Genomic DNA, 21,970 nt, shown 5'->3' with positions numbered 1-21,970 from the left:
TTTGGGTGAAAGGGAAACGTGGCCAAGAGTTTCTTATCGACACAATCAAAGTTTAAACAGGCAGAGTGGAGGTTTTAGCTCAGATTTGGATTGTGGAAAGCTGTCCCCTCACAGCTGTGTATACTTGACCTCAGCATCTTACACTGAGCAAGGTAATGAAAAACATTGAGAAAATTACTCAGTTGAGTCAGACCAAAGCTGGGAGAGGGTTGAAATGAGTTCAGGAAGTGCAAACACCACCAGTGTCTTTCCAGAGACCTGGAAAACTTAGCACACAACCCAAGGTCTGGCACAGGGGCTGGCAACACCAGCGAGCCCACCCAGCACCAGCAGCCATGGGCCAGGATGGATCCACAGCCCCACAGCGGTGCTGCCAAGGGGAATAAGAGCAGCCAGAGGCGTGGTGGGAGCTGATGGGTGGTTTTATTACACAAGGTGTGACATCCTCCCTCCATCTCCTCTGGAACAGGGATGAACGAGGGTTTAACACCATCCTTTTAACCACTCCATGGCTGTTTCTCCTGCTGCTTTCCCCCCCACTCCTCTCCCCCCCATTTTCCCATCCATGCCCAGTGTTTCTGTGTGGAGCCTCAGTGCGTTGCTGAAGTGAGGGCTGTCCACAGGGCTGGGGGCTGCTGGAGCAGTCAGCCCAGCTGGGACAGGACTGGGAAGCCACCAGTGTCCTTGGGGAGCAAAGCCTGTGGCACTGGGGACATGCATCCCTTGTGAGGGATGGGCTTTCATCCCCCTCTGTCTCTATGCAGGGATGCTGGATCCATCCCTGCCTCCTCAGGGTGATGATGGATCCATGGAGAGTTGCTGGATCCTTGGGAGGATGATGGATCCATCCTTGCCTCCTCAGGGTGATGATGGATCCATGGAGAGTTCCTGGATCCTTGGGAGGATGATGGATCCATCCCTGACTCCACAGAGTGATGATGGATCCATGGAGAGTTCCTGGATCCTTGGGAGGATGATGGATCCATCCTTGCCTCCTCAGGGTGATGATGGATCCATGGAGAGTTCCTGGATCCTTGGGAGGATGATGGATCCATCCTTGCCTCCTCAGGGTGATGATGGATCCATGGAGAGTTGCTGGATCCTTGGGAGGATGATGGATCCATCCCTGCCTCCTCAGGGTGATGATGGGTCTGTCCCCTGCCTCCACGGGATGGTGATGGCTGCACAGGGAGATGGCAGGTGCATCCCCTGTGTCCATGGGGTGACATGGGACAGCTGCCCACGCTAGCAGCTCCCTCCTGTGCACAGGAAGATGCCCAGGGCCATGCCCAGCAGGCCGAGGCTGCCCAGGACCAGCCCCAGCACCAGTGGGGTGCGCGATCGGCTGCTGACTCTTCCTGCAAAAGGCGAGAGGGACAGAGGTGACAACTGGGCCAATTCACCACGTCCCCAGCCCCAGCCCCGGCCCCAGCACGGACCTGTCCTGGCGCTCTGAGCCTGCAGGAGGCTGACACAGGTGGTGTTGAGGAAATACTGCAGGTCCTGGGTGGTTATGGGGTATTTCATCAGCTGCTGCTGGGCGAAGGCGGCCACCGGGAGCTCTCCGGGCCAGCGCCGCTCCCAGGTGGCGCTGGGGACATGGAAGCTCAGGAACGCCGTCCTGTTGAGGGTCACCTCGTAGAAGCTCTGGGCTGTGCCGTTGGGGTAGAGGCGGCAGCCGAGGTGGCAGCACAGGTGATGGGTGACTGCGGGGACAGAGGGAGGGGACAGGGTCACCACGCTCTCGGTCTGAGCACCAGCAGCAAACTGGGCACGGAGTTCGCACAGCCTCAGCACCACCCACAGCTTTGATTCCCTTCGGTTTGAGCATGGCAGTGACCGGGATTATTTTCCTTCCCTTATCCCCACCCAGCACAGCTCCGGTTCTGCAGAGAGGGAGGCTCTGGGCACAGAGCTGCTCGTGGCTCTTGTGGATGGAGCGAGACACCGGGACAGGGACACCGGGAGGAGAGGGACGGGTCATGCCTGAGATTCCGGGGTGACACCCGGCTCCCCAAGGGTACAGAGCATGGGGCTGGGGCAAAACCGGTCTGGGAGTAACCAAGGAAAGGAAAGGAAAGAGCACTTTGGGCAGGAGCAGCAGAAGCGACAGGGCTTGTGGGCAGAGCCAGCAGGAGCACGAAACCATCGGCAGCAGCGTCCCACAGCTCCCACAGGCTGCTGGATGCAGGCAGGGTGCCAGTGGGATACAGGTGGGATGCAGGCAGGGTGCCAGTGGGATACAGGTGGGATGCAGGCAGAGCACAGGCAGGAGCAGACAGGGTTCCTACACCTCACCACCCCACAGGCTGCAGCCCCCAGCCCTTTTCCTGAGGAGCAGCAACAGGTTGAGCATCATCCCGTTCCCAGGGTGTGCTCCGGGTAAGAAATTCCCGGCTCCACAGAAGGGCTCCCTTTGCCCACAGGGAGGTTTTGCACGTGGCTGTGTCCCCATCCCTTTGCCCATCTGTCCCTGCAGAGCCACCCCCGGGCCTGGCAGCACGGAAGAGGCTCCCATTCCCCAGGGCACCCATCCCGTCCCCCGGGCACCACTCACAATCGGTGGGTCTCTCCTTGTTGAAGAACATCACCAGCTTCCTGAAGTTCCCCAGGTAGGTGATCACCTCGTCCTGCCGCCGGGCCCAGGCGTCCGCAGGCTCCAGCGGGAGCACCTGGGTGACATTATTCCCTTCCAGGACATGGCTGAGCTGCCCATTCAGGCTGGCGTTCCCCCGGAACATGGAATTGCCCTTGTAGACGCGGGTCAGCTGGAGCATGGTGAAGGCGAGCGGAGCTGCGGGACACGCGGGACATCAGCCACCGTCACCCGCCGTGAGCCCCGTGTGCCCCCACGCCAACCCCGCTGTCCCCAACCAGCCTTACCTGCCTGCTCAGCCCCGCAGCCCAGGATCCCGCCGAGCAGCAGCAGCCGCAGCATCGTGGGGACGGGAACCGCGCTGGGGACACGCTGCTGTCCCAGTTTGCAGTTCAGCCCCGGCACCGCGCTGGGGACACGCTGGTGGCCCCGCTGCTGTCCCGGCTCGCAGTTCAGCCCCGGCACCGCGCTGGGCTCTGTTGGCGCTGCTGGCCCCGCGGCTGGCCCGGGCGATGTTAAGCGGGCCGGGGAGGTGGGGCTGTGGGGGGAGGAGAGCGGGACTCCGGCCAGGTCTCTCCCATTTCCTTAACCCGAGCCACCCCTTCCCTGCCGGATGTGCCGGGCCCCGCGGTGCCTGAGGATGCAGGATGAGGCTCCAGCTCCTCCTGGCACAGATGGAATTGGGCGAGCTGCCAACACCTGACTCAGTTTCCCCATGGGCAGGCCCCTGTCCCACCCCCCTGGGGGACGTGAGAGAGCAGGGGGACACGGTGATGGGGAGCATTGCCAGGGAATGGGGAGTATTGGAGGGAGCAGCCTCCCAGCACCACACTGCACCCATATGGATCCCATTCCCTGAGGGGTGCAGGGTCCCATGGGGTTCCCCCCGCTCAAAGGGACATCTCAGGGTCACCTGTAGGATCCCATTCCCAGTGGAGAGGGCATCCAGCAATAGGACCCCCCTCCCTGGAAAGAGGTGACACTCTGGGTAGCTGAGATGGGCAGTGGGGATGAGAAATCAAACCTCCATGAGTTTGTTTTTTAATTAAATCTAAAATAATTATAAATTAAACATTTTAAAATGTGAAATTTCTGCTAAAAGCTCCAGCTCGTCTCATCAGCACAGCATGGCACAGCCTGGGGTGGCACATAATGGCATCCATGCCATGGCATGGAATACTGGCATGGAATGCTCTGGGTGGGCAGGGATCTGAAAGCCCAACTCATTCCATCCCATTCCATAGGCAGGGACACCCAGGTGGCTCCAAGCCCTGTCCAACCTGGCCTTGGACACTTCCAGGGATCCAGAGGCAGCCACAGCATCACTGGACACCCTGTGCCAGGGCCTCGGCACCCTCACAGCCAAGAATTTCTTCCCAGTATCCCATCTGAACCTGTCCTCTGGCAGTTTGAAGCCATTCCCCTCTGTCAGGGCCCTTGGGAATATTCTCTCTCCATGTTTCTTGTTGGCTCCTTCAGGTACTGGAGGGCCACAGTGAGGTCACCCCACAGCTTCTCCAGGCTGAGCAATCCCAGCTGTGCCAGCCTTTCCTCCCAGCAGAGCTGCTCCATCCCTCTGCTCACCCTGGTGCCTCCTCTGGACTCTCTCCAGCAGCTCCAGGCCCTTCCTGTGCTGGGCCCCAGGGCTGGGGCAGCTCTGCAGGTGAGGTCTCACCTGAGCAGGGCAGAGGGGCACAATCCCAACCCCTTTCCTGCTGCCCACCCTGGGATCAGCCCTGCACAGGAGGGTCCTGGGATGGGGCATGGCCAGCCCTCACCACCTGCAGCCCCAAGTCCTTCTCCAGGGGCTGCTCCCTCTGCTCATCCCCAGCCTGGATTGATCCCAGGGGCAGCAGCAGCACTTGGTGCTGTTAAACCTCAGGAGATTCCCATGGGTCCCTTCTGGAGCTTGTCCAGGGCCCTCTGGATGGCCCCGTCCTTCAGGAGTGTCACTGCACCCTCAGCCTGGTGTCACCTGCCAGCCTGCTGAGGGTGCCCAAACCCTCTGTGCCAGTGATGGAGACCTTAAATATCACTGGTCCCAGTACAGACCCTGGGACACCACTGGGCACTGATGGCCACTGTGAGCCACTGACCCTCTGGATGTGACCATCCAGCCAATCCCTAATCCATCTGACAGTCCATGCATGGAACCCAGCTCTCTCCAAAGCAGAGAGAAGGATGTTGGGTGGGATTGTGTCTAGGCTGTCTAGAAATCGACATAAATGTCATCCATAACCTTTCCCTTGCCCACTGAGGGAGTGACCCCAGCAGAGAAGGCCACTGGGCTGGTGTGGCAGGACTTGCCCTTCGTGCAGCCGTGCTGGCTGTCCCGGGTCCCCTCCTGTCCTCCCTGCCCCTGCCTCAGCAGAGCTTCCAGGAGGGCCTGGCCCGGGATATTCCCGAGCACAGAGGGGAGGCTGACGGGCCCAGGCTTCTGCTTTCCACCCTTTTTGAAGATGGGGACAAGGAAAAACTCCGTTTTGTTCCAATCACCTGGGACCTGACCGGACATCCATGACCTTCTAAATATCCTGGAGAGCGGTTGGGCAGCTCCATCAGCCAAATCCTTCAGGACTCAGCGACGGAGCTCCCGCAGGATGTCCCCACTGTCCCGCACGATATAATAGCGCACCGTGCCGCGACACGGCGCGACGTGTCTCGCCGTCTGTCGCTCCGTGGCGGCGGCCGGGGCGTGTCCCCTGTGTCGGGGCGTGTCCCGGGGCGTGTCCCCTGTGTCGGGGCGTGTCCCGGGGCGTGTCGCCGGTCCGTGCGTGTCCCGGGGCGTGTCCCGGGGCGTGTCGCCGGTCCGTGCGTGTCCCGGGGCGTGTCCTCGGCGGCGGCGCCGGCACCGGGAGCGCAGCGATGGCGGCGGCGGAGCTGGAGCGGCTGCGGATGGCGGGGGCCGGGATGGCCATCGCCGTCCTCACCAGCGGCGGCGACGCGCAAGGTGCGCCCGGCGGGGCGGGGGGCTCGGCCCGGGCCCGCGGTGTCCCCGCGTGTCCGTGCCCGTGATCGCGACCGCCCGGGGCCGGAGCCCGCGGCCCGCGCTGCTCCCGGGGCGGGCGGATGGGGACCCCCCTGCCGTGTGCCCGCCCCGCTTTCCCGTCCCCGGCACCCTCGGGCCGTGGGAGGGCAGGGGCCCCACGGGGGGAGCCCCACGAAGGGGTGTGCCCGTCCCTGTCCCCATCCCCGTCCCCGTCCCCCCCGGCATAAGCAGCTCGGTGGCTGCCGGGCAGTTTCTCGTCCCCAGCTGTGCGCTGAGTTTCCCCGGTCTCAGCCCACGTGGCTCCCCGCCCACTCAAGGGGACACCTCAGGGTCATCCATCGGATCGCATTCCCTGTGGGGTGCAGGGTCCCATGGGGTTCCTCCCGCTTGAAGGGACACCTCAGGGTCACCTGTAGGATCCCATCCCCCGTGGGGCGCAGGATCCCATGGGAATGCTCCAGCTCACAAATCACTTTTCCAGGCATGAACGCCGCTGTCCGCGCCGTCACCCGCATGGGGATATACGTGGGAGCCAAGGTCTTCCTCATCTATGAGGTTGGGGTTTCCCCCCCGCTCCCCATCATGGCCGGGGGGATCCACCCCCCCTGTGCCAGGGTGCCTTTCACCTCCACCCTCTGCTTCTCTGCAGGGCTACGAGGGGCTGGTGGAGGGAGGTGACAACATCAAACAAGCCAACTGGCTCAGCGTCTCCAACATCATCCAGCTGGTGAGGGCCACCATGGGGCCACGGGACTCCAGATCCCAGCCCCCCCAAAGGTGTGTGACAAGCCACGTGTCCCGTTCTGTCCCCAGGGCGGGACGGTGATCGGCAGTGCCCGCTGCAAGGCCTTCACCACGCGGGCGGGCCGGCTCCGCGCCGCCCGCAACCTGGTGGAGCACGGCATCACCAACCTGTGCGTCATCGGCGGCGACGGCAGCCTCACCGGAGCCAACATCTTCCGCTCCGAGTGGGCTGGGCTGCTCGAGGAGCTGGTCCGAGATGGTGCGTGAGCCCCTCTTTGGGGCTGGTGGGGTCCAGAGGGTCACCCCAGTGCTGTGACCCCAAGGAGGCCTGGGCTCCAGCCCCATGATGGTGCCCTGAAATAACCGGCGTGGTGGCCGTGACCCCCCTCCAGGGCAGATCAGCGAGGAGGTGGCGAGGAAGAACTGCCACCTGAACATCGTGGGGCTGGTGGGCTCCATCGACAATGACTTCTGCGGCACCGACATGACCATCGGCACCGACTCGGCGCTGCACCGCATCATGGAGGTCGTGGACGCCATCACCACCACGGCACAGAGGTGAGGGGGGCGGGGGCTGGGGGCTGCAGCGCCCTGGCCATTGCATTCAATGCAATTCACCCACCCACCTCCTTCTCTTCCCACCCGTGTCCTTGCAGCCACCAGCGGACGTTCGTGCTGGAGGTGATGGGTCGCCACTGCGGGTAAGTCCCTGTGGGTGGGGAAACCATTGGTGGGGTGGGATGGGATGGGATGCCACATTTTGGGCCCAGTGCTGCCACCTCCGTGTCCCCCCAGGTACCTGGCGCTGGTGTCCGGCCTGGCCTCAGGCGCTGACTGGCTCTTCATCCCTGAATCCCCTCCAGAGGATGGCTGGGAGGACCTCATGTGCGAGAGGCTCGGGGAGGTGAGGGGGGATTCCTGCCATCCCACCCCATCCATGCTCTGTTCCCCCCAGGGAGTCCCCGTGGGGGCCCGGGCTGAGCCCTGCAGCCGTGCCCAGCCCCTGTGAAGCTTCAGGAGCTGCCACCATTTTCCCTGTGAGCCGGGGCACTCAGCCAAGCGCAAATCCAGCCCTCGCGTACCAGGGGCAGCTCTGGCTTGGGGGCTCAGCTGCCCATGACCTGAGCCAGCCCTGGGGCAGCACAGAGGGCAGGAAGGGGAGGGCAGGTGCTCACACACAGCTGAGCCGTGGTGGCCGTTTGTCCTCCCCTCGTGGCAGACACGCAGCCGGGGCTCGCGGCTCAACATCATCATCATCGCCGAGGGCGCCATCGACCGCAGCGGCAAACCCATCTCCTCCAACTACGTGAAGGACGTAAGGGACTGCCCCGGCACCACCCTGGCACCCACGGACACCGGCGGGTCCCCAACGTGGTGTCCCCTCTTCCCCACAGCTGGTGGTGCAACGCCTGGGCTTCGACACCCGGGTCACCGTCCTCGGCCACGTGCAGCGCGGAGGGACCCCGTCCGCCTTTGACCGCGTGCTGGTAGGTGCAGGGGAGGACACAGAGAGGGGGAACCCTGCTCCTGCCATCCCTCTGCCCAATGGAAAGGGTTTGCAGCTGGGGTGAGGCTCAGGTGGGCTCAGCCCTGCTGTGCTGGGCAGAGCTGTGCACCCATTTCTCCTCATTTACTCCAAATTTCATGGATTTTTAAATAAAACCATCAGCTTTCCAGCAGTGAATCAGCAGCCACATGGTTTCCAAGCCTGTGGGAGCATCCCTGAGCATCCCACCCAGCTGGCACTGGTGGGCCCAGTGTCACAGGTGCCCCTGTCCCTTTGCAGAGCAGCAAGATGGGGATGGAGGCGGTGATGGCGCTGCTGGAGGCCACGCCAGACACCCCAGCCTGTGTGGTCAGCCACTCTGGGAACCAGTCGGTGCGGCTGCCGCTCATGGAGTGTGTCCAGGTGGTGAGTACCAGGGAAGCTGGCTGGGGGTCTCACTCCCCTCCCTGTGAACGTGGGTGTTATGGTGCTGCATCTCTCTCCCTCCTCAAGACAAAGGATGTGCAGAAGGCCATGGATGAGAAGAGGTTTGACGAGGCCATCCAGCTCCGTGGAAGGTGAGGAGCCGGGACCAGGACCGGGGGACACATCCCTCTTGGACAGGGGCTTCTTCTGGGGAAGCTGTTGGCTCCTGCAGCCAGAAGGGTGTCCCCAGTCACACCCCAGGGGCACTGGGGAGACTTCCTCTTCTCCCAGACATGCCTTGGGGACACATCACCATGTCCTTGCAGGAGCTTTGAGAACAACTGGAACATCTACAAGCTGCTGGCGCACCAGAAGCCAGCTCAGGAGAAGGTGAGGGGTGACGGGGAGCAGCAGGGTGTACCATCCCTGCCCTGGGGACATGTGGGGATGTGCTGTTCCCATCTGTGTCCCCGCAGAGCCCCTTTAGCATGGCCATTCTGAACGTGGGAGCACCGGCCGCCGGCATGAACGCTGCGGTGCGCTCGGCCGTGCGCATCGGCATCTGCCAGGGACACACCATCTATGTGGTCAACGACGGCTTCGAGGGCCTGGCCAAGGGGCAGGTAAGGGGCACCTTGAGCCAGGGCTGTCCTGCAGGATGGGGTTGGGCTTGGGGGAGGGGGGCTCTTCCCAGCCCTAACCTGTCGCTGCTGCCCGCAGGTGCGCGAGGTGGGCTGGCATGACGTGGCAGGATGGCTGGGCCGTGGCGGCTCCATGCTGGGCACCAAGCGGTGAGTGCAGCTCAGGGGATGGGGACATAGGGAAAGTGTGTCTCCAGCGTCCTCACCCCACTGTCTGCCCCCCTTCCCCACCACAGGACGCTGCCCAAGACCTGCATGGAGAAGATCGTGGAGAACGTGCGCAAATTCAACATCCAGGGGCTGCTGGTCATTGGGGGCTTTGAGGTGCGGCGGATCCTCGGTTCAGTGGGAACCAGGGTGACCGTGGGCATCCCAGAGGAATCTTTCTGGGATGCAGACCTGGCTGCAGAGCCAGCATTTCCCAATCCCTCGGCTGCTTGCAGGCGTACGAGGGGGTGCTGCAGCTGGTGGAGGCTCGTGGGCAGTATGAGGAGCTCTGCATCGTCATGTGTGTCATCCCCGCCACCATCAGCAACAACGTGCCCGGCACCGACTTCAGCCTGGGCTCTGACACAGCTGTCAACGCTGCCATGGAGGTGAGGGACACCAACAGGGACAACCATGCTCCACCACCTTCCATCACAGCCTGGAGTGGCCAATGTCCCATGAAAGGTGGCTTTCCCTGGTGTGACCTCCCCTTGTTTGGGCGCAGAGCTGTGACCGCATCAAGCAGTCGGCCTCGGGCACCAAGCGCCGCGTGTTCATTGTGGAGACCATGGGGGGCTACTGCGGGTACCTGTCCACAGTCACTGGCATCGCCGTGGGCGCCGACGCTGCCTACGTCTATGAAGATCCTTTCACTATCCATGACTTAAAGGTGGGCGGGCAGGAGAGGCTTTCTCTGGCTAAAATGAGAAGAAAAATCGGGGAAGGGAGGGCTCCAGGGCAGGAGCTGGAGGACATGGCCATGCTGGGCTGATGTCAGGACAGGGCGGCTGCAGGATGGCTGCCGGCATCTTGGTGTTGATCTTGCAGGCCAACGTGGAGCACTTGACTGACAAAATGAAGACAGATATTCAGAGAGGGCTGGTGCTGCGGTGAGTTGGGGGCACTTGGGGACAATCACTGCAAACCCCAGCCCTGTGGCAGGGAGCAAGGCTGGAGCTGAGCCCTTCCCATGACCACAGAGGGGTCCCGGGCATGGTGAGGTTTGGCACTTGGCCCTGGAGACAGTGGGTGCCTCTGCTGCCATCCCACCCCGGCCCCAGGGTCCTCTTGGGGACACAGACTGGGACTCTGGGCCTCAGGGAGAACAAAACACCTCACAAAAGGAGTTATGGGAAACAAAGGGGGACCCTCTGGGCATGCCAGGGGAAGGAGGAGCCCCCCAAGCCCTTCTCTCTGCTCCCCAGCAATGAGAAGTGCCACGAGCACTACACCACCGAGTTCCTCTACAACCTTTACTCCTCCGAGGGCAAAGGCATCTTTGACTGCAGGATCAATGTCCTGGGCCACCTCCAGCAGGTACAGAGGTACAGGGGACAGGGTAGCATGGGCCCTGCTGGCCCTGAGAGCTGGGCAAGGCCTGACATCCCCATTTCTTTGTCCCCAGGGGGGAGCCCCGACCCCCTTTGACCGGAACTATGGGACCAAGCTGGGAGTGAAGGCGGTGCTGTGGATGTCAGAGAAGCTGCAGCAAGTCTACAGCAAGGGTGAGCTGAGGGCTGGGGATCCCACAGGGGGTCTGGAAGGCTGGTGGCTGCTGCTCCAGGCTTCCAGGCTTGGCCCCCAGTGAGGTGGCCAAGGTCAGAAGTGTCCCTTTCCCAGGACGCGTGTTTGCCAACTCTGGAGACACTGCCTGTGTGATCGGGCTGCGGAAGAAGGTGGTGGCCTTCAGCCCTGTGACAGAGCTCAAGAAAGTCACGGATTTTGAGTAAGTCCCCATGCCCCAGCAGTTCACCAGCTCCTGGGGGAATCTTCCTGGGGTGTCTGCTCTAGAGCTGTGTCCCCTGCACAGGCACAGGCTGCCCCAGGAGCAGTGGTGGCTGAACCTACGGCTGATGCTGAAGATGCTCGCCAACTACCAGATCAGCCTCACCGAGTACATCTCGGGGCAGATGGAGCACGTCACCCGTCGCACCCTCAGCATTGAGAAGGGCTTCTAGTCCCACCAGCCTGGCCCATAGCCCCCGCCGTGTCCTCCCTGTGCCCACATGCTGCTGGGGGAGCACTGTGTCCCCTCTGTTCTCAGTAGCCCTGTAGCTTTGCCATCGACCCCTTACAGCAGGCAGAGCCTGGTGCTGTGTCCCAGAACGGCACAATCACTGCTGCGGGTTCTGGTCCCTGTGCGGATGCAGAAGAGTTGCTTGAGCCCAGCCGCGCAGCCCAGACCCTTAATCTTCCCTTAATAGTTTATTCTTATTTAATCATGGGGTATTTTGAGTCCTTATTTAGCGGCCTGACCGCCTGAGCCAACTGCTGCTGCTTGTAGTCGCCTGCCCCACGTGCGGGAGGGGAGTGAGGAGGGTGCGGAGCCATCCCAGAGTGGGTCGGAGCAGTTCCATGGGGCTTCTGGGTGCCCCCGTGGAGCTCCATCCCCTGTGGGGGTCTCGAGGGCTGAGCACGGGGGTCCTGGCGAGCCCCTGTCCCCTTGCATGACGCTTGGCTGCGACCGTCACCGCGTGGCTGTGGGCGCCGTGTCCGTCACCTCACCGCTGCTCCGTGACCCCCGCATCCCACGGCGCTGCTCCTCTCCTCTAGAGATAAAACCTGCTGGAGCCAAACCTGCCTCCTGGAGTGGTCATTGTGGGGGGGACGGGTGCAGGACAGGGCTGGGGTGGGGGGAATAGCAAAGCCTGATGCGTTTCCCAAGCCGGGTCAATGCCGGGCCAAGACGTTCCCTGATTTTGTGCATCCTCAAAGCCTGGGAGAGTGGGACCACAGGCAGCTTCTCCTCTCTGTCCAAGTCATGGTGGGTGCAAGGTCAGCATCCTTTCGCAATCGCTTTGTGATTCCAGAGAAAAATCACTGGGTTCCCACCTCCAAGGGAACCACCCAAGTGCTTTAGGGTGGTGCTGTGCTTGTTTGTGAGGCAGTTTCTCACACTTCTGGCCAAGCGTGCCGGCCTGGCTGAGCTCTGCACACTGAGGCTGTGCCAGACGGTCACAGGGAGCCCCTTTCCCAGGCCACTTCCCTCCTGGGGCTGCTGGCTCACAGCTCCAGCCTGTGGGACAGCATCAGCATGCATCACAGTCTTTGGGGTCAAGCATGCCGATATTTTGTCCTCCCCATGGAGCTGTCCTCAAGTGAAAGTTGCCCCTGACTTGCCCCCTGCCTTTCTCTGCTGGGGTCACTCCCTCAGTGGGCAAGGGAAAAATGGATGACATTTATGCCAATTTCTAGACAGCCTAGACACAATCCCACCCAACATCCTTCTCTCTGCTTTGGAGAGAGCTGGGTTCCATGCATGGACTGTCAGATGGATTAGGGATTGGCTGGATGGTCACATCCAGAGGGTCAGTGGCTCAGAGTGGCCATCAGTGCCCAGTGGTGTCCCAGGGTCTGTACTGGGACCAGTGATATTTAAGGTCTCCATGACTGGCACAGAGGGTTTGGGCACCCTCAGCAGGCTGGCAGGTGACACCAGGCTGGGGATGCAGTGACACTCCTGAAGGACGGGGCCATCCAGAGGGCCCTGGACAAGCTCCAGAAGAACCCATGGGAATCTCCTGAGGTTTAACAGCACCAAGTGCTGCTGCTGCCCCTGGGATCAATCCAGGCTGGGGATGAGCAGAGGGAGCAGCCCCTGGAGAAGGACTTGGGGCTGCAGGTGGTGAGGGCTGGCCATGCCCCATCCCAGGACCCTCCTGTGCAGGGCTGATCCCAGGGTGGGCAGCAGGAAAGGGGTTGGGATTGTGCCCCTCTGCCCTGCTCAGGTGAGACCTCACCTGCAGAGCTGCCCCAGCCCTGGGGCCCAGCACAGGAAGGGCCTGGAGCTGCTGGAGAGAGTCCAGAGGAGGCACCAGGGTGAGCAGAGGGATGGAGCAGCTCTGCTGGGAGGAAAGGCTGGCACAGCTGGGGTTGCTCAGCCTGGAGAAGCTGTGGGGTGACCTCACTGTCAGTACCTGAAGGAGCCAACAAGGAAGCTGGAGAAGGACTTTGGACAAGGGCCTGGAGTGACACACCAAGGGGAAATGGCTTCCCACTGCCGCAGGGTTAGATGGGATATGGGGAAGAAATTTTCCCTGTGAGGGTGGGGAGGGTGCCTGCACAGGGTGCCCAGAGAAGCTGTGGCTGCCTCATCCCTGGAAGTGTCCAAGGCCAGGTTGGAGCAACCTGGGCTAGTGGAAGGTGTCCCTACTCATGGCAGGGAGTGGAATGAGATGGGCCTCCCACCCAAAACCATTCCATGATTTCAGTGCTTTTTCCCTAACTGAACACATTTTAGGCTCTGGAGGAAGATGGTAACTTTTGTCTCCTCCCTGGACTCGTAAATAGCAGACCTTGCTGATGGAGGCAGCATTGCTGCTCTTGTAAATAACTATCTGCTTTGGAAACGCCAGGCAGAGACCTGGCTTCTCCTGGAGCTCCATTTCCTGGGTGGGAAATGGGCTCTTCCACTCCCATGTGTCACTCCACTATGGGGGAGCCCCCACCCACTCCTTCCCTCCCTCCCTCAGCCATGGACCTCACACCTGCCTCACCAGCAGCCTCTCAGAGTCTCTGAGGGTGGTTTGAAGGGAAGAGCTCAGTACAGCTGCTGGCATTTTCCAGAGCTGGAATCATCTGCATTCACCGCTCGATATTCCCGGCTGAGGCAGGGCAGGGTGACAGCAGGTCATGTGGAAAATCTGTCGGCAGCACTGCCCTGCAGCAAACAGGTTTAGGATGTGAATGGGGACAGGGCTCAGATCAGCTGCATGTTGAGGGACAGGAGTCACTGCAGCCCCCACACCTCATTTCCACCAAAAAAAAATACCTGGAGGGCCAAATTCCTGGGAGAAAACGGACAGGAACAGCCACTGAATTCCAAGGATGAGCAGGAGGGGCGTGACTGTGCTCCAAGACTTCCCAGCACATCCAGCCCACCCTGAAGAGAGGGCAGAGCAGGCCTCCAGAAGCATCCTGCAGGGGAAGGCAGGCTGCCAGGGCCCTGGAGGGGCTGAGCTCCCACTGGGGTTTGCTGGGATGCTGCAAGGAGCAGTTGGGAGCCCCGAGGGCAGCACCAGCAGCAGCCAAGGATGACGAGCACGTAGGCAAAAAACAGCCCAGCTTCTCCAGGAATTGTGTCAGTGTGGCCTCAAGGGCACAGTGATTGCTCCACCAGCCCCATGACTGGGTCCTGATGGACACTTCCTTTGATCACTCATCTCCCAGAGAAACTGGGGTCCAGCTCACCCCAACAGCAACTCCCTTGTTCCTTGACATGGACAGGTCAGGGGCCTGGGAGAAGACTTGCACTCAGCAGGGTGAGTCTCCCAGGCCCCGGATGTCAAAGTCTGGGACATCATAAATCACAAAAGGGCAGCTGGGTTTAATGCAAAAGGCAAGAACAAAGGTCATTCAAGGAGTTAAAGGCATCAGCAAACCTCCCCCTGAGTGATGAGGGTCAAGCTGTGTCTGTTCCCACCAAGGACAGGCAAACAGGCTTGTGGACACAGGGCTGTCACCACCCCTGAGGAGCAGGGACAGGGGGCCATGGAACGGCCACGTCACCAGTGCAGCACTGGGAGACACGGAGGGCTCGTGTCCTGTACCTCAGGGCCACCATCCTGCCCAGGTGGCTCTGCACTGAGCTTTCCTCAGCACCTCCTTTGCTCCCTGCCTTTGCTGTAGCTGCAAGAAGGCTGCAAGCCAGCCCAGTGGCCCTGCAGGGGCCAGGCTCACCGTTCCAGAGGCGCAGTGAAGCGGCAAGGCACAGGGCTCCCAGCCCTCCTCCTGCTCCACAGGGCTCACAATGCACTCCCTGAACCAGAGGTAATGGAGCAGTGCCCCCAGCCAGGCCTTTGCTGAACTCCAGCCACCACTTACACGGCCTTGAGGGATAATTGGGTTTATTTGGTATGTCACAACAGTTTAGTTTGTTCTTAACAGCTCTACAAAACTTGGTAAATGCGGTTTTATCAGTTAAAGAGCAACACCCACCCCTGATGCCTGTGCAAAGCAGGCAAAATGCTCAGGGCCTTTGAACTGGGATGCTTCTTTTAGCTGCTCTAATGCCTGCAGGGAATGCTGGGGGGAGAGTACAGCTGAGCATTCAGGATGTGGGAGTCATTCCTGGTTCACCTAGGCTGCTCTGAGCTTTCCTTTGGGCTGCCTGACCGGCAGGCACTGCATGCACCAGGAAGGACCTGAGGAAGTCAGCCAGGAGCTGGAAAATAAATTAATAACTGGACACTGACCTTCACCACCTGCACAGACAGGTCTTGGTGACCATCTCAGGCAATGTCTCCCTGTCAGACCCCACCAAACCAGATCTCTGAGGTACAAACTGCCCTCAGAGGTGCTGTGCACCCCCCTCAGGCTGGCTGAGGGGTGGAGGCCCTCCCAGCCATCAGCAGGCTCTGCTCCCCCTCGGATCACACAGCACCTCTGGCAGCAGCCCCGTTCCCTTCAGCCTTGCTGATTTGCCTGCAGCTCCCATCCAAGAGCCCCAGGCACACAGGGTACAGTGTCAGAGCCTGCAGCACTGGCAGGAAATCTCCAGAGAAGCATCATCCCATCCCATGCCCGAGGCTTTGGCTGCAGCCAGGGATGTGGGCAGGACAGCACCGTGGGGCTGGGGCTCTGGGGAGGCTGGAAGGGGGACGGGTGCTGTCACTCCTCCTGCAGCTCCTTCTTCTGCAAGGCCTGGAGGCTCCTCACCGCCGTCTGCTGGATGATCTCCAGCCCCTCTGCATCCAGTTCCTCCATGAGAAGCAGGATGGCATTCAGGACATTGTTCTGTGGGGATAAAGCACACACTGCTTTGTACCAGCCAGCCAGGACAAGGACACAAGATTTTCCCTGCTCTTTCCAGGAACTCCTCCACCACCACCACCACCACGGGCAGCAGTTTGGAGCAGCCACCTGCAGCCACGGGGACCGGGACTAACAACCACAACCGAGCCCTCGGGGCAAACACAGGCGGGGAGAGGCGCATGTGGCACGTGATGAGGCTGGAATGCAGGACAAACCCATCCTCTGCTCTGCCCACAGCCTCTGGCTGCCGGCCACGCTCCAGCCTGCCACCTCCAGGAGCAGCTGCACCCGCTCTCCAGCGCATGTAGGACGGGAAAGGACAGCCCGGCTCTGAGGAATGAGGAGAGCTGGTGCTCTCTGCAAAGGACCCTTGAAGGTCCCCAGCCCTGCCACCACCACAGGACCAGTGCCAATGCCAGGTTGTGGCTCTGTCAAATCGTGTCCTGAAGAACTCCAGGGAGAGATTCCACAGCCTAAATAGCTGTCCTTCTAGGGAGAATCTTTTGCCCAACATCCAACCTGAACCTCTTCAGCTGCAATGGGGGGCCACTTTCCCCATTTTTAAAGGTCAGAGCTTGTGGTGCTGCTCCAGGCAGCTATGGCAGAGTGAGGCAGTGTGGGTTAGATCCTGCTCTGCTGATTGATGCAATAGCACCGAGTCCAGCACTCTGCAATTCCCAGCTGAACCACCAAAATCCAGATTCATCCAAGGCTACATGATGGAGGGGGCTGAGGAACCCACCTAAGCTTCCTGTTCAGCAGCCACTTCCCAAGGTTTGACCCTCCTCTTGCTAAAGAAACATGTTCTGATGTCCAGTCTAAACCTGCCCTGGACAGCTTTGAACCATCACCATGTCTCCTATCACTAGATCCCAAGCAGAACAGCCCAGCACCCCTTCCCCATATCCCCTCCTCAGGAAGCTGCAGAGGGGCATGAGGTCACCCCTTGGCCTCCTTCTCTCCAAATCAAACAAACCCAGAGCCCTCAGCTGCTCCTGGACATTTCTTCCAGCCCTGGCATTAGCTCTGTTCCCCTCTTCTGGGGACATCCAAGCCTCTTCACATCCTTCAATGCCGGGGCTCAGCCCCACATACAAGGAAAAGCAATTTGGTCTTTAAAAGATACTCACTCTCTTCTTGCAGCTGCAGTCTGTCTCTTGAGTGGAAAAGGAGGAATATTTATCCCTGGGAACAAGCTTCATATCAAGCTCGTCCTGAGTTTTGCTAAAAAAAGGGAGGAAAAGCAAATGTTATTATGACCAGGTGGGAGAATTGCCAGGCCAATCCTTCCTCATCACAGGCACCCATGCAAGGAGTATCCAGCTGGAGGATACCCCAGGGAATGGACTGGAGCTCCCAGATCAGAGAGGATGCACCCCTGCCTGCACATGCAGCTGATGAGCCCAAGCCATCTCCCACAGCAGAACCAGCCCCACGGAACCAGCACAGCGGGAACCTGCAGCGGCTGCAGGCCTGGCCCCTGGAATGCCAGGCTCCTTTCCTGTACACACAAATTCAGAATCCCAGCAATGCTGGCAGCTGCCCAGCCCTCACTTGGTGTCCTCCAGGCTGCAGCTGAGCAGGCTCTGGGGCTCCGTGGTGGCTCCGGCGGCGCTGGACGCGGTGCTGCACCAGCCGTTCTCCACAGGGCTGCGGGCCGGCGGCGCCGTGATCTCCACGCCATCCACCAGCGCCTGAGACAGCTCCTCCTCTGTCACAGCTGCAAGGGACACCACAAATGCCTGTTGCTACGAACTGCAGCAGCCCAAGGGGATGGCATCCCTAGCGGGGCACATTCTGCTGCTGCAGAGAGTGCAGGAGAATGCTGGAAGTAATCACGAGCCTCCCAAAGAGAGAACAGTATCAGGGAAGGATGCAAACATGCTTTAACATTTCTTGTCTCTGGAGGAGGCTCCAAAAGCAACCAAATTTCTGCCACTGGATGGCAAAATCAAAAAGCAAAACAGAAAAGCTTTTCTACAGCAGCAGATCCAGTTATAGAACCTTTGTCTGGCCACAGCAAAGAGACAGAGCTCTAAAAACCACTAATTAGTGGTACTGTCTGAGCTATAATGAGGCACTCAGTTTTGTTACCATAGGGAAGGGATAGTGAAGGGAAAGGAAGGGAAAAGGGAAGGGAAAAGGGAAGGGAAAAGGGAAAAGGGGATAGGGAAAAGGGGAAGAGGAGGCAGATGGGAAAGGCAAAGAGAAACTGAAAGGGAAGATAAAGAGAGTAAACAGTTTAGAAGCACCGGATCTAACTCAACCCCTAACACCTCCTGACTCAAAGAAAACTCAAAGGATGCCCTTGAGAGGAGCCAACACATCCCTGTTTCCCAGGTGGCCCTGGCCCGGGGCTGTATGCAGGGGAGCAGAGCCCACCCTGGGAGCCCGGGGCTGTGTGCAGGTGAGCAGAGCCCACCCTGGGGGCCCGGGGCTGTGTGCAGGGGAGCAGAGCCCACCCTGGTTGTCGAGTTTCTGCAGGCAGGGCAGGTTGCGCAGCACGGTCATGCGGTAGCGGTGCGGGTCGGGCCCGCAGCAGGGATTCTCCGCCAGCCACAGCACCCGCAGCCGCGGCAGCGTCTTCAGGTAGAAGAGCTCATCCAGGCTCCTGATGTTGTTCCTCCTCAGGTAGAGCTCGCTCAGGTTCTGGCATTGGTGCAGCGGCTCGAGGTCCGAGATGCCGTTCACGCTGCGGAGACACGGTCAGAGCCCATCCTGCCCCATTCAGGGGGAGCACAGCACTTCCCACCCCCCCTCCTGCAACAGCCTCGCCCCAGCAGGGCACAGCAAGGGGCGTTCAGCCCATGGGTTGTGGCATTTCTCCTTTGTCAGCAGAGGGAAGAATTGAAAGAGCCGTTGCTCCACCCTGCTGAGGATTACAAAGAGCCTCTTCTTCCTCCAAACCTGCCCCCTTTTCTGTAGCAGCTCCTCACACCCACCCAAGGAGAGCCCATGTAACACTTCCAAGTTAAAAGGCTCCAATTCGCAGAGCATTGGCACCATGGGATCCCCAGAATAGGTGAAAGTTGAGGATATTATGGAAAGGGAAAGCTCTGAGAGATCCACAAAATATTTCAACAAGTATTTTGGAAATAGGCCACATAGAGAAGCCAAGAAGATCCCTGTAGAAACTATGGAGTAGAATTTCAGGAGCAACAATCCTAAGGGGTTTTATCACTTGTCAAAACAGAGAATATGCTCTCAAGAGCACAGGGAGTAGTTCAGAGGAGCTGCTAAGGAATAATCCTGTCTGTATCTCTGCTGCTTGAGAAATGGGGCACAAAGAGCCAGACAGCTCACACACACAACCCCAGCAACATGGGAAGAAACCATCCCCAGGAAAAGGTGATTTCCCTGCCCTCTCCAAAGCTGGCAAACCGGCATTCACCTGAACGTGATCACCTCGATGTTGGGCAAATCCCGGCATATGGATATCTGGGCAGCAAGAGACAGAAACAACAAGTTGGCACTCATGGGGGAAAATATAAACAAACCCAATTGAAATCACAAAAAGCACCATCAGGAATTTGGGTTTGCTTCAGTCTAACCCGAGCTTAACAACACCAGAGATTTTCTGACACAGCAAGTGCAGTGTCAGCAGCTCCTCCAGCCTCTGCTCAGGAGTGGAAGTGCAGATACCAGCCAGTGTCACATTATTCTTCTGCTCCAGCAACTCTGCAGCCTCCACATGCAAAAAAGGCTCCCTCCCACCCCTGCCAGCCCTCCCCTAGTGACAGAACCTCATCCAATATCACCACAGAGGTAGCACTCAGGGTCCTGCTTTCCAAGGCTCCATGCTGGGCCCTGGAGAGAAATTTTCCAATGTGGAAACAGCAGCAATCACTTTTTTTTTTTTTTTTTTATGTGAGATGCTAATCAACCCTGAAAAGCCCCGCAGCTCACAGGCACCAGGCCAGCCCGAAGCCAGGCCCTCCCCAGTGCCCTGCCAACCCTATGGCCTCTATGGTCCCCGCTCCAGCTGTGGGCCCAGGCTCCTCCGGCTCCTTCAGTACTTACATCTGTCAGGTGGCTGCCCCTGCAAGAGGAGAGGGGAGTCAGGGAGAGCACAGCAGGGCTCAGCCTCCCCCTGCACCCCCACAGCCGGGTTCACGGCCCCAGCCCCTAGCCTGGCCCCACCAAACTGCTCCAGCACCGTCTGTCATGGATGGGCCTTGCTGTGCCTCACCTTCCCCAGCCCTGCCTGTTCTCTCTCACCCAGCCCTACCTGACCGCCCTCACCCAGCGCTGCCCATTCCCCACTCTTGCCCATCTGCCCTTACCCAGCCCTGTCCCCCCTCCCCATCCCTGCCTGACACCCAGCTCCCTCCTTCCTGTCCTCCCTCCGTCCTTGTCTCTCTTCCTCATCCCTGACACCCAGCTCCCTCCCTTCATCCTTGTCCCCCCTCCCCATCTCTGTCTGAACCCCCTCCCCATCTCTGCCGTGTCCCCAGCCTCATCCCTGCCTATCCCATCTCCATCCCTTCCTGTCCCCTGCCCATCCTGGCCTGCCACCCCTCATCCATCCCTGCCCGTCCCCTCTCCTGATCCCAGCCTGTGTCCCCACCCCAGGCCTGCCTGTGCCCCCTCCATCACTGTCCTCTCAGCCTCACCCGAGCCTCTCCTCCTTCCTCACCCCTGCCTGTCCCCCCCTCATCCCTGCCGTCCCCCGGCCCCCTGTCCCTGCTGTCCCCGCGCCCACCAGCAGTTGAGGCGGCGGACGCCGTCGAGCGCGGCCGCCTTGGCCTGTGCCAACACGGCCGCCCGGCTCAGCCTCATGCCGGGCCGGGCCGCGGTTGCAGGGGCGGCACCGCTGGGCCCAGGCCCCGCCCGGCCGGGGCGGCCCCGGGGCTGGATTCGCCTCCTTCTTCCCGGCACGCCGCGGCTCCGGGGCTGGATTCGCCTCCTCCGCCCCGCCCCGGGCCCGGCACCGCCGCAACGGGCGCGCGTTCAGGTGGTTATTGGTGTTTACGGGTAAATGCTATTAGCCGTTTAATTATGGCTTATTAAAGAATGTTTTGTACACAGAGCCGCGCCTTTGTGGGTGTATGTTTATGCGGAAGGATCACCTTGGAATCGTGGAATGGTTTGGGCTGGATGGGAAAAGCCCGTCTCATTCCAAACCCCTGCCATGGGCAGGGACAACTTTCACTATCCCAGGCTGCCCCAAGCCCCGTCCAGACCGGCCTTGAAGACGTCCAGGGTTGGGCACAAGCTGCTTCTCTAGGCAACGTGTGCCAGGGCCTGACCACCCTCACATGGAGATTTTTTTTTCCTAATATCTAACCTAAACATACTCCTTCAATTTGAACCCATTCTGCCTTGGCATAACACATGAGTGTATAATTTTATACACTCGTGTGGTTTATGTGACTTTACACATATATCCCCATATACCCCTCTATCGATACATGTATGCAGTGTGCATAAATAAAATATATCCACATTTGCTATAATAAATATATAATTTGCCCTCTGACCCATCCCTGCCTGCTCCCCATCTGCATCCTTGGCCCCCTCTCTCCTCAATCAGTTCCTAAACATTCCAACAGGTGATAGTTCAGCCCTTGAACTATTGTACAAATAATAGTTAATGACTATCTCAAGAATGACTAATACAGCACTACAGTTTCTTACTCCTCTTATCCCATGTTGCAATAAGAAAACTAACGCTCACCTTTGCCTCAGCCTTGGGACTCAAGTGGTTCAGAACGCATTTTTACAGAGCCAAAGTCCTTTAGGAATCTTCTGGACTGCTGGATTTCTACACCACATCTGATGTAGGAAAACCTCCAGTTTGTATCTTGAGGGGTGTAACAGCAGCAGGTGATTAAATGGGAGAGCTGGAATAAAAAAGTCTGGAGAAGCAGTGTGGTTAGTTAAAAAAAAAAAAAGGATTCATACAGAGTTTCCCACTGTTTTTCTGTGTGTTTCCACCTTATTTGGCAACACAAACAACTGCAGGATGGAGGTTGGGTGTTCCATGTTTGGTTGTGTGGGTGTTTGGGTGCTGCTGCAAAAGGAAGGGTTCAGGTGTGTCAATGGGGCACTTAGGGACATAGTTTACAAAATCACAGAATCATTGAGGGAGGAAAACCCCTCCAAGTTCATCAAGTCCAACCTGTGAC

The 21,970-nt window shown here is 59.5% G+C and overlaps 3 protein-coding genes across 3 annotated transcripts; 1 reads left to right on the top strand and 2 right to left on the bottom strand.

Annotated features, from left to right (window-relative positions):
- Positions 1 to 560: 560 nt before the first annotated feature.
- Positions 561 to 3,099, bottom strand: PROCR (protein C receptor). The gene is made up of 4 exons (XM_071437037.1): positions 2,884 to 3,099; positions 2,558 to 2,794; positions 1,440 to 1,706; positions 561 to 1,358 (listed from the first exon to the last, which is right to left on the bottom strand). Exons 1-4 carry the CDS (start codon positions 2,936 to 2,938, stop codon positions 1,246 to 1,248), a joined length of 672 nt encoding a protein of 223 aa, XP_071293138.1. The 5' UTR covers positions 2,939 to 3,099; the 3' UTR covers positions 561 to 1,245.
- A 2,274-nt stretch (positions 3,100 to 5,373) lies between these two features.
- PFKL (phosphofructokinase, liver type) lies at positions 5,374 to 11,665 on the top strand. The gene is made up of 22 exons (XM_071437323.1): positions 5,374 to 5,546; positions 6,067 to 6,140; positions 6,235 to 6,312; positions 6,399 to 6,588; positions 6,722 to 6,887; positions 6,986 to 7,030; positions 7,125 to 7,233; positions 7,549 to 7,644; positions 7,724 to 7,816; positions 8,116 to 8,241; positions 8,329 to 8,393; positions 8,568 to 8,631; positions 8,718 to 8,864; positions 8,962 to 9,032; positions 9,119 to 9,206; positions 9,326 to 9,478; positions 9,595 to 9,759; positions 9,918 to 9,979; positions 10,295 to 10,406; positions 10,495 to 10,594; positions 10,710 to 10,815; positions 10,900 to 11,665. The coding sequence occupies exons 1-22, from the start codon at positions 5,462 to 5,464 to the stop codon at positions 11,045 to 11,047; spliced, it is 2,343 nt and encodes a 780-aa protein (XP_071293424.1). The 5' UTR covers positions 5,374 to 5,461; the 3' UTR covers positions 11,048 to 11,665.
- A 3,253-nt stretch (positions 11,666 to 14,918) lies between these two features.
- On the bottom strand, positions 14,919 to 20,739 carry CFAP410 (cilia and flagella associated protein 410). The gene is made up of 7 exons (XM_071437322.1): positions 20,545 to 20,739; positions 19,863 to 19,881; positions 19,234 to 19,280; positions 18,305 to 18,534; positions 17,397 to 17,562; positions 16,973 to 17,066; positions 14,919 to 15,824 (listed from the first exon to the last, which is right to left on the bottom strand). The coding sequence occupies exons 1-7, from the start codon at positions 20,619 to 20,621 to the stop codon at positions 15,699 to 15,701; spliced, it is 759 nt and encodes a 252-aa protein (XP_071293423.1). The 5' UTR covers positions 20,622 to 20,739; the 3' UTR covers positions 14,919 to 15,698.
- Between the last annotated feature and the right edge of the window lie 1,231 nt (positions 20,740 to 21,970).

Source organism: Agelaius tricolor, unplaced genomic scaffold (genome assembly GCF_023055355.1).
Source record: "Agelaius tricolor isolate 1412-34295 unplaced genomic scaffold, bAgeTri1.0.p SCAF_12, whole genome shotgun sequence".
In the NCBI taxonomy this organism is placed as follows: domain Eukaryota; kingdom Metazoa; phylum Chordata; class Aves; order Passeriformes; family Icteridae; genus Agelaius; species Agelaius tricolor.
Note: the sequence above shows the minus strand (reverse complement) of the source record. Positions and strands in the feature narration are given on the sequence as shown.

Excerpts from the sequence above, each read along its gene's own strand:
- PROCR (XM_071437037.1), bottom strand. The coding sequence starts at position 2,938 with ATGCTGCGGCTGCTGCTGCTCGGCGGGATCCTGGGCTGCGGGGCTGAG. Across the intron at positions 2,795-2,883 it reads CTGCGGGGCTGAGCAGGCAG|CTCCGCTCGCCTTCACCATG; the intron begins GTAAGGCTGGTT and ends CGTGTCCCGCAG. Across the intron at positions 1,359-1,439 it reads GGCTCAGAGCGCCAGGACAG|GAAGAGTCAGCAGCCGATCG; the intron begins GTCCGTGCTGGG and ends CGCCTTTTGCAG.
- PFKL (XM_071437323.1), top strand. The coding sequence starts at position 5,462 with ATGGCGGCGGCGGAGCTGGAGCGGCTGCGGATGGCGGGGGCCGGGATG. Across the intron at positions 6,141-6,234 it reads AGGTCTTCCTCATCTATGAG|GGCTACGAGGGGCTGGTGGA; the intron begins GTTGGGGTTTCC and ends GCTTCTCTGCAG. Across the intron at positions 7,817-8,115 it reads CCGCCTTTGACCGCGTGCTG|AGCAGCAAGATGGGGATGGA; the intron begins GTAGGTGCAGGG and ends GTCCCTTTGCAG.
- CFAP410 (XM_071437322.1), bottom strand. The coding sequence starts at position 20,621 with ATGAGGCTGAGCCGGGCGGCCGTGTTGGCACAGGCCAAGGCGGCCGCG. Across the intron at positions 18,535-19,233 it reads ATCGAGGTGATCACGTTCAG|CGTGAACGGCATCTCGGACC; the intron begins GTGAATGCCGGT and ends GTGTCTCCGCAG. Across the intron at positions 17,563-18,304 it reads GCAGAAACTCGACAACCAGG|CTGTGACAGAGGAGGAGCTG; the intron begins GTGGGCTCTGCT and ends TGTCCCTTGCAG.